Here is a 16379-nt window from a genome sequence, read left to right as displayed (position 1 = left end):
AGTAGAAGGAGGAGTAGAGTTAGAAGATGTACCTCTCCCTTTAATGTTGGAGGGATGACCTTGTGCATTGGAAGTTGCACTCTCAAGCTTGGCCTTCATTGTTGTCATCTCCTTCCCCAAACTTGCAATTTGAGAGGATAGATTGTTGATGGCATTAAGGTGATCGACCGAATAAACCGTTGATCCATTCTTGCTTGAAGACTCTCTTTCTCCTTCTTGACAATCCATATAGTGGCGCACCATATCTTTTATAATGTCCACAACCTCGTCTTCGGTTTTGTTCATGATTGGGCCTACAGCTCCCGCATCAAGACACGATTATCCTTGAGGACTCAACCCTCCATAGAAAATTTGAATGATTTGATAGGTTGGGATGCCATGATGGGGACATTCTCTTTGATACTCCTTATACCTTTCCTAAGCTTCATACAAGCTCTCACTAGGTTTTTGCTTGAAACTTTGGATCAAAGCCCTTGCCTCCGCCGTTTTCTTTTGGAGGTAGAACCTAGACAAGAATTCCTTGGTAACTTCATCCCATGTTCTAACAGAATTTGGCTTGACCTCCTTGTCTAACCATTCCAAAGCTCAACCTATGAGAGAGAAGGGGAACAACTTGAGCCGAATAAACTCTTGAGAAACACCATTCACTTTAATAGTGTTGCAATACTTCTCGAACTCTTTGAGATGGTTTAGCAGACTCTCAGCCTTAGCCCCACTAAATTGTCTCCTTTCGATCAAAGTGATCATGGCCGGTCTTATTTCAAATCCATTTGCCGATGTTGTTGGAAATGCAATCCCACTTTCAAACCTATATGCACCAGGAGTTCCCAACTCCTTCAAAGCTACTCTTGGATTATCTCCCATGCTTACTTGGTCCTCCTCTTCTCTTTCTTGGTGAATTTCTTCTCTTGGAGAGCTTGGACTCAAAGAACGATTAGCAACCCTTATCCTTGTTATTGTTCTCTCGATTTCCGGATCAAATGGCACTAAAGTCCTTCCTCTTATACTACGCATACAAAAACTCAAAGAAAATATCAATAGCACGGCTACAAATGTAGCCTAAAGAGAAAATTCTTTTTGTATTTTTGAGATTAAGTGAAATAGTCTCAACAACAATAGCAATCATCTACGCCACTCCCCGGCAACGGCGCCATTCTTTATCTAGGGAGAGAATAGGTCGTTGAAAACTAATCTACCCTTGGTCAAAACAAAATTTATAATCTCTCAACACACCCCTATACAAAGCATAGAGTAAGTCGAGGGTCGAACCACTAGGAGTGGGAAGTGAATGCTAAAGTCAAAGCTAAGCTATTTCGAAGCAATAAAGTGAGGTGTGTGTATCCAAAACAATCAAACAATCGAAATCAAATCAAATTTAAAGGATCCGCATGTACTCGGAATGGATATAGCTAATTGGGATTGAAGATGACTAAGTCAAGTGTTGCGAGGAAAAATGAACTAAGCAATCAAGAAAGTAAGGTAAGCTAATCTCCTAGGGGTCAAGCTAGCGCCAACTACGAGAGACTCTAATTAGGAACCATGCAAACCAACTCAATCGACAAAAGTAAGCCACAAATCAATTTTCTGTATCAATGCAAGCATACAATGCATTCTAATGTAACAATCAAAGTTAGCTACTCTTCAATTAATCACACACATGCACTTAATCAATCAACCAATTTAATCACAACATCAACTCCATCAGTTTCCCCCAATTAGCATCAATCCATCACTCATACATGCTTCACCATTCCCCTAGTAAGAGAGTTACTTACAATCTATTGATTTTATGATCAAAACTAAGCTAATCAACAATTTCATCATCATCATATCAATATAACTAATTCAATAACAAATTCAATTCAAACTTGAACAATCAACGAAGCTATTGAAATGATAAGCTAAAAATTGCATTAAAGTAAAAGAAATCCTTACAAAATTGCTTTAATTCAATGGAGAAAATGCTAGAATTAACAATATTCAATCATCAATCAACAATCAAGAACCTCTCTCTCTACCATCTACAGTTTCTCTCCCTAAAATTCTAATTCTAATTTCTAAATTAATTCTCTAATTTTCTCTAATTCTCCTCTTTTAAAAATAGAAAGAAAATCTATATAGTAAAACTAAGAGAATTTAGTTAGATCGTCCCCAAATAAACCTATACAGGCGCGGCCAACTATAAGGGAGAGCGCGATCACGCAAATCTGGGAACAAAATAGGGACCCAGACAGGCGCGCCCGCTCCACCTGGCCGCGCAGCCGCGCCATAGTTGCGCGCGCTCGCGCTTGGGAGTAGGGCATCCTTCTTCCCTATCATTCCGATGCTCCTCGTGCGTTTCACTTAATGCTCTTGATAAAAACGGGACTTTGCATTTTCTAAACTCCATGTTTACAGGTTCAAGACTAGAAATCATGCCCCCACGGCTTGAATTCATAGCTCAAGGACTTTAGGAACTTGCACTTCTCCATGCTTGATCTTCAAATGGAGAACACTAGACTTTCTAATCAATGCTGAACTTGGGAAGAGGCCTCGGGAAACTTGGATAATGACCTTAACCTGAAAAATAAGGGAAAACAAGCAAATAAAAGAGAAAATAACAAAATAAACCAAGAAATGCGTAAAGAAAGAAATCCAACTAAGAAAATGCAAACTAAAAGAAATAAAGAATAAAATCAAGGAAAAGCTAAGTAAAAGAGCTATAGAATAACATGAAATTCACCCTAAAAAGAACCAAATGAGTGCCATAAATGACACTCATCAATGCACCAATAGCATCATGTAACATCAGTCAGCAGCAGCAGCATCATGTGACAGTAGTTAGCCGCAGCAGCATGCAGCAACAATAATGTGCAACAACATCCACAAGAAATTACATCCACACATACACTCACAAACATAGTCACACAAACCAGATTATGTTTACAATATAAACAACTTGCATTCAGACTCGAAAAATTGTAAAATAACAACAAAACAGAACCAAGATTAATTCCCCATCACCACAATTAAAAAAAATCCAATTACTTAACCATGAGCCTGGCAACTTGACGCAAGCTTCTCCTCTTCTTCTCTTTTTTCTTACTCATTTACCTAACTGTAGTTACCGTCAAGGTAAAAAAATATAAAGATTAACATTAAGGGTTTATTTGGCTAATATCAATTTATCTGAATAGTAGCAAGCCTAGCAACAATGTCGAGCACAACACAAACATACAAATATCACCTTGTCTAATGATATGCAATATAGGAGTAACTATTGCATGATACTCGATAAACATTTCAAATAAAGACCAAAAATGATCAGCATGCTAGTCTGAAGGCACTGTTCAAGTTTATAAGATAAGGATAAGTGCGAGTAAAATCTAACCTAGAAAAAGTAGGCCAAATTCTTCTATAGAGCTCAACTTCTATAAATAGTGCATTTCCCCCTTCCTTTTTCAATAAGGTTGAAGTGACTAAAAAAAATTTAAATAAAAAAGAAATTAATTAGAAATGACATAGTTCACGCACACTAACTAGCTAAACCTTTTTGAACATTTCAGTCCAAGGTGTCTAATAATAATAGAAAAACAATCAGTATACATAATATAACTTGTCGCAAACTATATCATAATTTTTTTTTTTTTAAAAAAAAAAAGAAAATCTGAAGGTGGAATTAATATGGCAGTACCAAGTCCTAGATAACCCAAGCACTTTTTTTTCAACATTATCTCAGTGAGCCAACTAAGGGAATTATACATGCAATGTGATTTTGAAAGTCAACCACTAATTTTCCCAAAATCATAAATAGTAGCAAATCTGTGTACAAAAGAAATGTTAACAAATCCAAACAAATCTGCAGAAGCAAAAAGAGATTGATATAGCATGGTTGGGACTTGGTCATACTATGTATAATGTAATTTTGACTACAAGTACAAATGTAACAACAACCTACTAAAGATACCGAACACAGGACTTAATATTAAGAAAAAAAAAAAAGCTCATAATAAGGAAATAATAAGCAAAACTACTTAACTAGGACCCTAGTAATAAATAATTCTAAAAGCAAGATAAATAGATGCATTTTTAATTGCAGCACCAATTGCTTGTAGAGTTGTAGGTTATATAAATGGATGTCATCCTTGCACCAAACAAGTCTTAAACTACGTACTATTTAGTTCACAAGCAAAAACCCTTTGTTTATCTAAATAAAAAAGGTAAAATTGGCCTCAATACTCTGAACTTTGGCTTGGGTGCACTCAGCACCCTAAACTAAGAAAAATAGCCAAAACACCCCGAAGTATTAGCATGGGTGCACTTAGCACCATACAAGAAAATTTCCGGCCAAAAGTGGTCGGATTCCGGCGACTTTTTTTTTTTAATAAAAAAATGTTTATTTATTTTCTTATTGTTATTATTATTATTATTATTATTATTATTATTATAATAATTATTATTATTATTATTATTATCATTATTATTATTATATAATATTATTATTGTTATTATTATTATTATTACAAAAATACCTCGATTTGCGTGTTGTTATATATTTTTTTACGGAAATTGTTCGGGTAAGGTTCCGCGGATCATTTTTACCCTTAATGATTCCAAATTAAGATCGGAATTCGCAAAAAAATAATGGAAATACCTCGTTTTGCGTGTCAAGCAATATCTCAATTTGCGTATTGGTTTCGGGGTCATTTTTTCTTTTATAGGGTCCAAATTCAGCTCGAGAGTTGCAAAAAAAATACCTCGTTTTACGTGTCAAGAAATATCTCGATTTGCGTGCCTTAGCTACTTAGATATTTCTCGAAACGCAAAACGAGGTGTTTCCGTTTTTTTTTTGCAAAATTTGAGCTAAATTTGGATCCAATAAGAGAAAAAATGACACCCGAAACTGTTCCTGAACAATTTCCATCAAAAAAATAACAACACGCAAATCAAGGTATTTTAGTAGTAATAGTAATAGTAATAATAATAATAAGACAAAAAACATTTTTTATTAAAAAAAACATTTTTTATTAAAAAAAATAAATTATTAAAAATAAAAGTCGTCGGAATCCGGCCACTTTTGGCCGAAAAATTTCTTGTATGGTGCTAAGTGCACCCATGGTAATACTTCAGGGTGTTTTGGCTATTTTTCTTAGTTCGGGGTGCTGAGTGCACCCAAGCCAAAGTTCAGAGTGTTGAGGCCAATTTTGCCAATATAAAATTAAATCCTAAACCAGATACTTTATTAGCTAATCTCAACTCCTTAACTTAGGTAACTCAAGTTTAATCCCTTCATCTCCCCCCGCCCCACCCCTTTGATTAATATAGAGTAATTACACTATATTTTAACCTACATTATACTAGTTATACTAAGATTTCATTACGATAAAAATAATAATAATAAAAAAAAAGGAAGAACATAGATGAGAGTATAATTAAAAAGATTAAATGTAGTATCTCGCTAGTGGAACTATCACTCACACGTGGAAACCTAAAATTGCATTGGAACCATGAGCAACTAAACACTAATGAACAAATCAAAATTTTTACCAAGTTACCTATAAAAATAACTCATTAAAACCAACTATAGAAAAATTTATGCTAAGCAAAGAGTGATAGAATAAGACTAAGATACAAGAAGGAACAGGTGATAAAAATAGGGAGAAAATGTCATGTTAGGCTTTATTTAATCAATAGAAAAAAAAGGGTTGCAAAAATGACATAAATGACAAGCAGATAATTGTACCTAATCACACAAGACCACTGAAAATAGTAACATAGAAGCCCCCCTCTATATAAAAAAACCTTCATCGTACGACCCTCACATAGTCATATTATATTCCATACAATATCTTGCTTCACATAAAATAATCATCTGTCATGAACTCATCACAACAGTGAGCATTACCTTCTTTCCCATTCATGAAACATAAACAAATTAAGACAAAGTTGTCAGGCCATCAATCCAACATAACTTCAACAAATATAATTGATCAAATTAACCCATATTGAATTGAGCAAGTACTTCAGAAAAATTAACCCAATTAAAGAAAAAAAAGGAAGATTTACCTTTTAAAAAATTGCAAGTTCAATTGTCAACAGTAAAAAAAAATAGGAATCAAATAACAATTAAATTAAAATCAAATAAAACTTGAAAAAAAATAAACACAAATCATGCATAATGAAACAAAAAGGTTGCTATTTAATAGAGAATAAAAAAAATTCAGGAGTTGTTTCACCTAATTAATCGATAAGAGAACAAAAATAGAGGGGGGGTTTGGGGAAATAAGTTCATCCAAATTAAACAACTCTCTGTTTCAATTTGTTAGTCCCATATATTATTTTGGGCGTTTTAAAAAGATATACTCATTTTGAATGTATTCCACTTTTAATTTAGTTTTTATTTCCTATTTTATTCATATTAAATTCTGATGGGTTATATTAATTGATTGTGAATTAATGACATGACTCTAAGTAAAGAAGTTACTCCCCTTATTTATGCAAATATGACTAAAACTTTCATTAAAAAAAATCAAAAAAATTAAATAAGGCAAAACTATTTATAAATTGTTTTTTAATTTAATGTTAGATTCCAAATATTATCCTTTTCTAATTTTATGTGATTGATTCCATATGGGACTATCATATTGAAACGGAGAGAGTACTAAATATTACATTAATTAAACTCAAGATATCAAAGCATTCAACAAAAATAATTGAAACGCAAAGATACATAACCTAGAAAATTTTGATCTTGAGGAAATTTCATTCAAATTCCGCCGTATTAATTGCAAAAATTGAATCCAAGACTTGCAGACGGCGGTGGAGGATGATATGTTGAAAGCCGTGAATATAGAAAGTCGTGGAGGTGAGGAACCGCTTCATGAGTTTCAGATTAGAACCCTAAAAACCACCGACACCCCACCACCATCAATCCACCCCATGCCAACAAGATTTTGAATAAACGAATGAATTTCTAGAGGCAATGGAGAACGGGGTAAGAGTGAAGCTAAGAAAGACGAGAAAGATGGAATCGTTGGGAACCTGGAAAATTTTGATAGGAGAGATGAAGCACAGGTGGGTTAACTGGGTAGTATTGGGGGTAAGAATGAATTTTGAGATGCGAGAAGAAGGAGTTGAAAAATTAAACCAAAAAAAATAATTAAAGCACCATTTTAATTTATTCCGTAGCTTTGAGTTTTTTGGGAACTGACTTTTGCTTGGGTCATGTTTGGAAAAACCAAGGGTAGGAGTAGCTTTTAGCAGTCGGGTAGCGGGTAATTATTAAAGTAGCGAGTAATTTTCAATAAGTAGTGGGTAGAGATTAGCTAATAATATTACGTTTAGTAGTACGAGTTTTTGGCAATAATAGCGAGTTAAATGTTTATATACAGTAAAAATACATGCATAATATTTAAAAAGTAAACAAAATTTTTCAAAATTAAAGCTATCTGCTACCTCTCAAACACTACTGTTGTTAACGTTTGACAAAAGCTATATAAACGCTACCTCTACCACTAACCACTACCAAACACATTTTTTTTTACTAGTGTTTTGACTTGGACCAAGTGATAACCAGAAAGTTACATAAAATGTTACCACCAAACAATGCCTCTATTTTATCTTAATCCTGTTTTTAATTTAATACTACATTTTAGGCACCGGTCTTCATTATTACATGTGACACTAGTGTAAAGTTTGTCACGAAAATAAACTATCCATGGCACAAATGTAAAGTTTGCCACGGGAAAAGAGCTAATCGTGTCACAAATTTTAAGTTGGCCACGGGAGAAGCGGTACTCGTGGCACATGTGTGATTTTTTCCACAGGAAATTAAATACCCGTGCCATAAATTATTCTTCCAATTAAGGTTTTGTATCATAGTTCATTTTACCCGTGGCTAGGTGAAGTTATGCTACGAATTTGGAATTTATGTGGCATAATTTGTGGCACAAGTGCTGATTTGTTGTAGTGATAATTAATTTATTGTTTTATCACCTAAGTCAAGGCAAACATTTTTTATTTCTTTTTCATTTCACGAATTTGATTAAACAAAGAATAATGACTTTTGCAATGTAATTCCTACGAGATTAAGACTTGTAAATAAAATCAACTAACTTAGTTTTAGGTACCACGTTGCATATATTGTTTGGTGATTAAATTATTAAAAAAGGAAGAGCTAGCGGAGGTCGTACTAGGGCTACGATAGTGATTCCCCTCTAAAGGGAACGTTATCTTAGTACCCCCGTTGTCGATCTCATTTCTGGTTTGTGTAGACCAATTTGGGCATGGGTAAACTTATGATTCGTGCTAATTATCCCTTGAACTCTACTTGGGAGAAAGGATAAACGAGGTTTATGAGTTTTCCTAAAACTCCTTGGCGACTCCTAATTGATTCTTACAAAAACAAGCGTGATGAGAGGATCATTTCTAATTCAAGGTCCCCCAAACAGTTAGGAATTGAAATCCTAATACACCATAACAAGTGTAAAGTCCTAGGCTTTTAAAGGGCCATGGGCATTTCAGGAGAAGGATCCCCTATGACGGGAACACCCTCCTTCCATTTTCCAAAATGAAAGAAAAAAGAGAAAAAGCAAAGCAAATTCAAATTCTTTGGCAAAAGTGAAAAAATTGTTAAAAATGAAAAAAGTTCAAAAATAGTTTGATGTAAGTATATTTCTCCTTATATTAAACATGGAGAAAAATGCTTCATTTTATCTTGGGGGGAAGCGTTCTTACGCTTTTTGTATGCTTGATTTTGGCTTTGAACAAGCTTGGGGGTGTTTGGGGTTTTTGTTTGGTGAATGCTTGATTATGGTGTTGAAGATTTATCACCCTTTGCTTCACAATTTAGGTATACAACCAAATTTTAAATTTTAGCCTACCTTTATCCTTTTTGCCCTTACATTATAACTCTTTTCAAGACCTTTTGACCTTTGTGGTTGAGTCATAAGTTGGTGGAGGGAGATGTGAGTCAAGCCTATGGAGCGGTGTGCATAGTCAAGATATCAAGTAGCCCTTAAATCTCTTCTTTTCCGGTTCCTTCGAGGAATCATTACAAATTGTCCTTAGAAACAATTTAGTTGTAGTTGGCTTATATAATTTGAATGCTGAGTTTGATCCAATTACTATATAGTAATGGGCCAGCCAAGTTATTAAATTATAAGAAAATGCCAAATTATGTTAATAATAAGATAATACATTTTTTTATTTTTTAAGAAAAATAAAAAAATAAAACTCACCAATTGGATCAAACTCACCACATTTCTGGGGTGGTCAATTTTAGGGGTTTAGTGGTGGTTGGCTGGCCAGTTTTAGGGGTTAGGTGGGGTACGGTTGTCAAGTGAGAGGGGTAGGGTTGGGACATGGGGGTTTTTGGTGGGGCTCTGGTGGTGGTGGTAATGGAGGCCCGGTCTTCCATTGATGGTGGGAGGTAAAAGGTAGAGGGAGAGATTTAAGAAATATATAATATAAAAAAATTTGTGCAGATGATAGGTAAATGTTGGATTATTTCCACATTATTTAGAGGTGGGATTGTTTGAGCAAAAGAGGAATAGGTGGGATTATTAGTTTCAATTTCTCTTTATTGAAATTGCTTTATACTGTATATGATTGGGAAAATGAGCGGGATTTTTTTTTTAATTTTTTTTATTGGTAGAGAGAAGGGCCCTAATGGGTCCGGACCTATCACAAGTCTTCTCAGCCTGGGTTAGTAAGATAGACACTTTAGGATCGGGGGGGGGGGGAGATAGGGGAAATCTCACCCCATGCTAAAGTGTCTCTAGTGGGGTTTGAACCAACAACCTCATGGTTGTGATAAAACATACCACTAGATCAAACTATGCTAGGTGATATTTTTTTTTTTAATGAGATAATATTTGTTTAGTACTTTAGTTTGCTTCTAGTGTTTTGAAGTTTTGTTAGAAAGGAATGTAGTATGGACATTTATATTTATATTTGTATATTGTATATGTGTTAGAGATCAAGATAAATAAATTTATTCTTATTAATGTACATAACATTCAAATATTTTTATTGAAACAAGTATTGAAGAAAGAAAATTCAAATGATTACATAATGACAAAAATAAAATTTGCCAACTTTGTACTTTAAATAAATTTAGTACATACTTTGTATATGATTGGGTTTTTTTTTTTGGAAAATAAGAATTTTATTGCCAAAATAAGAAAGTTACAAACTTACAAGAAGTTAAGCTGTAACAACACCAAACACCACAGACCAAAAAGGCCAAACCACCACCAACAGTCCAAGAATCTACCCAAACCACCTTCTAGGAAGGGTGCTTGAGTGAAACAAGGACAACTACTGGACTGAAGCTCACAGCCACCTTCTAGGAAGGGTTCTGAGAGCCAAGACCAGACAAGAACACCTAAGACAAAAGCAGCACACAAAAATAGGCAAAAATAGTAGCTTAAAGCACTAAAACCACCCTATACAGGAAAATAAAGAAGCTAAAGCAGCTAAAAAGAAAAGAGAAGGACACTAAATCACAAGCTGCCAAAACAACAACACAAAACCAGCACCTAAGCTGCAGCAGACTTGCTGACAGACAGCAGAATAGAGAAACAGTAGCAACAGCAAACCAGCAACAACAGCAGCAGATCAGAATAGCAGCAGCAAACGGAAATAGCAGCAGCAGACCAGAACAGCAGTTGCTGCATCAGAACAGACTGCTAGAACAGAGCAGCTGCGGAACAGGAATAGCTCCATGCAAACCAGGCTGCAGCAAACAGAAACCCAAGCTGCTGCATACTTCAAAACAGCAACAACAACCTAAAATCAGAACAGAACAACAGCAAACCTGCAGCTGCCTGCAAAACCAACTAAGTAGAAAATTACACAATCAAGTACTTGCTTCCAACAAGGATTCTAGAAGCTGAATGAAAGATAATATCCTTAACTAGAACATCAACAGGCTTGCAACAACCAGTAAACAAAACTGCATTTCTCTGTATCCAAATACCATAGAATGTTTCAGTGAAGGCAACTTGGATCACTTTGTTTTTCATTCTGGAACTTCTGCAGATTTTCTTCAAGCATTCAATCTCATCATCAAACTGCTGAACAGGCTTGGAGACATGCATGTAAAATACTCAAAACCTTGTTCCAAACCTGTCTAGAGTACTCACAATCAAAGAATAAGTGTTGAACACTTTCATTACTATTCAAGCAAAAGAAACACCTTGGATCACAAGAGATGTGCCATTGTAGCAACCTATCATTAGTGACAATCCTATCCCACAAAACTAGCCACAAGATAAACACACTTTTAGGAGTTGCCAAGTTATGGAAAATGACCCTCTTCCAAGGAACCTTAGGGACTTGAGGCCTAATAGCAACATAAAGTTTCTTGATTTTCATCTTATTGCCTTGTATGAAACCATCCCATCCCCCTTGATCATTCACAATATCTCTACAACTTAGGATTTTCTTCAAAAACTAGGCGCATTTAGCAAGTATAGGAGTGGTCCAACAATCGTTATGCTTGAAATAATAAATATGGGCCCACTTAACCCAAAGATTATCAGCCTTGTGAGCAATATCCCAAAGTAACTTAGTGACAGGTGCCTTATTCCACTCCGGGAGAAAAGGAAAGTTCCAACCACCACAGACTTTAGGAAGACAAACATAATTCCATGCAACCAAAGATTTCCTAGCAGTAGTAGAGGAGCCAGTCCAAAGAAAGCATCTGAATCTAGCCTCTATCTCTTTCAGAATCTTCTTTGGTAAGATAAAGATTTGAGACCAATATGTTAGAAAAACAAACAACACACTCTTAACCAACTGGAGCCTCCTAGCATAGGACAAGTGTTTAGCCATCCACCCTTGAATTCTAGCAGTCACTTTCTCCACCAAAGGCCTACATTGAGCAATTATAAGCTTCTTAGAAGAGAGAGGGATCCCAAGATATCTAAAAGGAATAGAACCTTGAGAAACACCAAGAAGATCTTTAAGTTCTGCCTGAACATCAATAGAAACTCCTCCAAAGTAGACTTCACTTTTATCAAGATTAGCAGAAAGACCAGAAGCACCAGAAAATTTTAAGAAAGCTTGGAAGAGAAGATTGACAGAAACACTATCAGCTCTAGAAAACATCAACAGATCATCAGCAAACATCATATGAGTTAGGTTTAACTTTTCACATCTAGGATGAAAGTTAAAATCAGGAGTTAACCTAAGCTCATCAAGGCATCTGGAAAGGTATTCCATGCCTATAGCAAAAATAAAAGGAGACATAGGATCACCTTTCCTTAAACCTTTCTTAGCTTCAAAGGAAGGGGCAGGGAAACCATTGATAAGAATAGAATAAGAGATAGAAGTAAGACAGGTCAAGATCCAGGTAATAAACCTTTGAGGAAAACCAAGCTCCTGCATAACAGTAATCAAGAATCCCCACTCAACTGAATCATAGGCTTTCTTCAGATCCACCTTAACCATGCATCTAGGTGAAATAAATTTGTGATCATAGACTTTGATCAACTCAGTTGCAAGAAGGATATTGTCACCAATGTGCTTGCCTGGAATAAAACCTGCTTGAGCATCATCAATGACCTTACCAATGATAGCAGCAAGTCTAGCAGTTATGACCTTAGAAATAAGCTTATAAACCACAATGCAATAAGTTATAGGTCTAAAATCCTAAAAATGGGAAGCATTAGGGATTTTAGGAACAAGAGTGATAGTGGTGCAATTCCATTGCTTAGGCAAGGTCCCTTTAGTAAAGAAATCAATACCACTTGCATAAATATCATCTTTCACAATGTGCCAAGCTCTCTTAAAGAAAAAGGAGTTAAAGCTATCAATACCAGGAGCTTTAGTGCTATCAATTCCCTTAAGGGCAGCAACAATTTCAGCATGAGAGACACGCTGAATGAGATAGCTCTGAGAAATAGAGCTAAGCTGTTTACCTCTCCTAATAGTAACAAGATCAACAACAGGAAGCCAAGGAGCCTTAGTCCCTAAAAGAGACTTATAGAAAGAAATAATCTCATGAAAAATAGCATCCGGATCCTTAAGAAAAACTTGGTTAGAGTCAAAGATGGAGTCAATTATGTTCCTTGCTTGTCTATTCTTCATCACTAAGAAAAAATAATGGGAATTGCCATCTCCAAGATTAATCCAGTTGATCCTAGACTTTTGTTTGAAGATTCTTTCTTGAATATCATTCTAGTGTTTGACAACCTTAATAGCATCAGATTCTTTTACATATAAATCCAAATCATCAGGATTCTGAGCCATTAAGTTCTGAATTCCAGCAAGCTCAACATTAGCTTGATCAATCATCTCAGAAATATTGCCAAACTGCTTGCTATTAAGAGACTTGATACTAGACTTCACAGAATTAAGCTTTTGCCAGACAGAACCACCAGAACACCAAGCCTGAGAAACGGTATCAAGGAAATCAGGACAGTTTCAACATGACCATGAGAGGCCAGCCAAGCTTGGTTACCAAAGACTCTATCAATCTTAGATAGACTTCTAGGACCAGTGTGAGCCTTATTTGACCAAGAGTAGAAGGCTCCTTTGCTCTTGACCTCAATGAGGTCCAAATCATCAACCAAACTCTGGAAATCTCTAGTCTCATAATCAGTAACATCGGTACCATGAAGCCTGTCTGAAGTATGAAGAACGGAGTTAAACTCACCAGCAAAGAGCCATGGATAATGCTTTATATAGATGTTCCTAATCCCTTCCCACATAGGAAGCCTATCATGAATAGAATGAAGCCCATAGATAACAGTGAGATGAATTTGAGTAGAAAGATCCTTAGAAAGGACACTACAATGTATAAACTGCTCATGAATCTTTAAGACATTGACTGTTACTCTATCTGCATTCCAACCAAGCCAAATCCTCCCTTTAGGAGGATGATCATAATTGTACACCCAAAGCCAAGACGAGCCAAACTTCTTTTGGTAAGTGAAAATAATTTTTTATTTGACTTTTGTTTCAAGAAGGCCAATAACATCAACTGAATGAGAATGAAGCAACCTCTTTACAGAGGCAACTTTGTCAGGGTCATTCAGGCCCAGACATTCCAGATATAGTAAATCATGACACCAATGGGGGATTAACCTCACCCCCGCTTGGATTTATAGTGAAACCACCTACACCATCCATTTCATTTGCAAATAAAGCAACAAAAGCATTAGAGGTAGAAGCAGGCTGATTAACCCTAGTTTGCTGACTTTTTGTATTCCTTCCCACTATTCTCCACCCCTCATCTGAGTTTTGAGAAGTATGAACCTGTGGAGTGATAATAGATTGACCATGAATAGAAGCATCAACATCAACATCAACAACAGGAGTAGTAGGCTTAGCAACCCATACTTGCTGCACTGATTTAGGAGTTGCAGTCACTGACTGCTTGGGAGCTGCAGTCACTGACTGCTTGGGAGCTGCATTTACTGACTGCTTGGGAGCTGCAGTCATTGATTGCTTTGGAGCTGCTAGAGCTTTGACAGAACAGTCATGGCCCACTTTATTGCACTTAGAGCAAAAGGGTGGAGTCCATTCATAGACTACCTTAAGTTCCAGAGTTTCCTTCGAGGGGCTTTCCACAAATACAGATTTAGGCAATGGCTTGGTAACATCAATTTCTATGAGAACTCTAGCAAAGGAAACTTTTAGTTGTCTTGTAGTACATTCATCAGAACAAATTGGTATACCAAGAAAGCTACCAATACGACTAAGAGTTTCAGGACCCCAACAATTTAAAGGTAAGTTTGGGAACTTAACCCATAATGGAATAGTTCTCAAAATCTCAGCACCAAAATCAAATTTAGGACTCCAAGGCTTAATGATTGCTGGTTTTCCCATAAACGTATGGGCACCAGAGCAAAGAATAATATCCTTATCACTAACTGAGCAACAATTAATGATAAAATACCCATCGTCATGCGAAAAAATTTCTGGTTTTTTTCACATCATTCTATTGTTGAGCTATAAAACGATGAACAGCAGCAATAGTAGGATAATGACCAACAACATAGAAAAATAAAGCATTAGACCATTTCTTATTACCTTCCATAAGTTCGGAATGCTGCAGCTGAGCTACCTGGTTCCCATTTTTAACCACCGGGGCAACAAAGAACATAGGAGCTCCCTTAGCAGTCAACTTCCCAGACAATGAGCTAGATCGATTTTCACCATCCTTGTGCAAGTTCTGTTCCGGGGGAGGTATAGATTGAGAATCGAGAACAGTTGGTTCAGATCGATGAGCATCCAATGGAACAGTAAACCTAGAAACCCTAGGTACTTTTTTATTGGAAATCGAAGATGCTGGTCTAGAAATGGCTTCAGCAAATAGTGCAACAGTTTCAGCATCACTCCGGGGAATAGAACCACAAGATGGATTGACCAGTTCCAGCGCCGAAGTGACAAGCTCATCTACCTCCTGAATCGGGCTTGGAACAAAAGTAGAACCTGAGTTTCACAAATTCTTAAAAAATTGTATCTATCACTGGATAAGTAGAATTGAGGTGTAGAATTGTTCTACTTCTTCTTTTTAGCCATTGGAGATCAAGATTGATGAAGAAACCGATCAAAATCAAAGAACCATGGAGAAGAGAAAGAAGAGAGAAAGTCAACGAAAGTCAAACCTCATTTTACCGTTTGTCAAAATTAAAATGTCAAGATCGTATATGATTGGTTTATTGTATTATATATGATTATATAGTGTTGCTAAATGTGATAGTAACTTATTTAGATAAATATCATTTCTTGAAAAAAAAGAACTATTTGTAAAATTTTGTACGAAATAAAATAATGTCAGAGCCTGTCTTATTAAAATTGCTTTATCTACGACTGCTACATTGACAAGGAAATTTATATAATGAGACAGTAACATGTGTCAAGTTTGCTTCTAGTGCCGTATGTTTCATTATATATCTAGGTTAGATCCTGTTCCATAAATGCACGGTAATTTCAGTATTATAATCAATTTAGTACTATTTTTTATTAGTGTACAAAAGTAGTCAATTTTTATTTTTTTGGTAAATAAATTTTATTATTACCAAAAGGTGAGAATTACAACTTACAAAAGCTAAGTTGCATCTCCAAAATACACAAGCCTTTGGACATGCAAACAACCCCCAAACTCGCCCTAAATCCCATAGTGCCACCTTCTAAGAAGGTTTCACTAGGGAAGAAGGGAGCAGGCCTTGCCTAAAACTTCAAGCCACCTTCTATCAAGGTTGCCATAAGAAGAAGATAGGAAATAACAAAACAAGCCCCTCCTTCACTCAATTGTAGGACAACCCCTACATCAGGACTAGAGCAACTGTAGGAAAAGAAACCTAAAAACAAAAAAACAAAAAGGCAAACTATAACACAAGTAACTTTCTATTAGAGACTGAACACCTACAGGCTACAGAAAACAA

The 16379-nt window shown here is 35.8% G+C and overlaps 1 protein-coding gene and 1 long non-coding RNA gene across 3 annotated transcripts; both read right to left on the bottom strand.

The window, feature by feature from the left end:
- Nucleotides 1-1931: 1931 nt before the first annotated feature.
- On the bottom strand, nucleotides 1932-7334 carry LOC110730375. Of its 2 annotated transcripts, none has more exons than XR_002513038.1 (2): nucleotides 6715-7334; nucleotides 1932-2559 (listed from the first exon to the last, which is right to left on the bottom strand). It is a non-coding gene; the product is annotated as an uncharacterized LOC110730375 (long non-coding RNA). The 2 variants fall into 2 exon arrangements; XR_002513040.1 differs by lacking the exon at nucleotides 6715-7334 and adding an exon at nucleotides 3371-4396.
- A 2993-nt stretch (nucleotides 7335-10327) lies between these two features.
- Nucleotides 10328-14817, bottom strand: LOC110730423. Its single transcript, XM_021910227.1, has 9 exons — nucleotides 14074-14817; nucleotides 13455-13790; nucleotides 13180-13377; nucleotides 12670-13068; nucleotides 11512-12585; nucleotides 10860-10946; nucleotides 10639-10770; nucleotides 10489-10539; nucleotides 10328-10366 (listed from the first exon to the last, which is right to left on the bottom strand). The coding sequence occupies exons 1-9, from the start codon at nucleotides 14815-14817 to the stop codon at nucleotides 10328-10330; spliced, it is 3060 nt and encodes a 1019-aa protein (XP_021765919.1).
- Between the last annotated feature and the right edge of the window lie 1562 nt (nucleotides 14818-16379).

The sequence above is a fragment of the Chenopodium quinoa genome, unplaced genomic scaffold (assembly GCF_001683475.1).
Source record: "Chenopodium quinoa cultivar QQ74 unplaced genomic scaffold, ASM168347v1, whole genome shotgun sequence".
In the NCBI taxonomy this organism is placed as follows: Eukaryota; Viridiplantae; Streptophyta; class Magnoliopsida; order Caryophyllales; family Amaranthaceae; genus Chenopodium; species Chenopodium quinoa.
This window is presented reverse-complemented; position numbering and strand designations above follow the sequence as displayed.

Coding starts and splice junctions, on each gene's coding strand:
- LOC110730423 (XM_021910227.1), bottom strand. CDS start 14,817: ATGGGAAAACCAGCAATCATTAAGCCTTGGAGTCCTAAATTTGATTTT. Junction 10,947..11,511: donor ACAAGGCTGATAATCTTTGG/GTTAAGTGGGCC, acceptor ATTTGGATACAG/AGAAATGCAGTTTTGTTTAC. Junction 10,367..10,488: donor TGTTGTTGTTTTGGCAGCTT/GTGATTTAGTGT, acceptor CTTTTGTCTTAG/GTGTTCTTGTCTGGTCTTGG.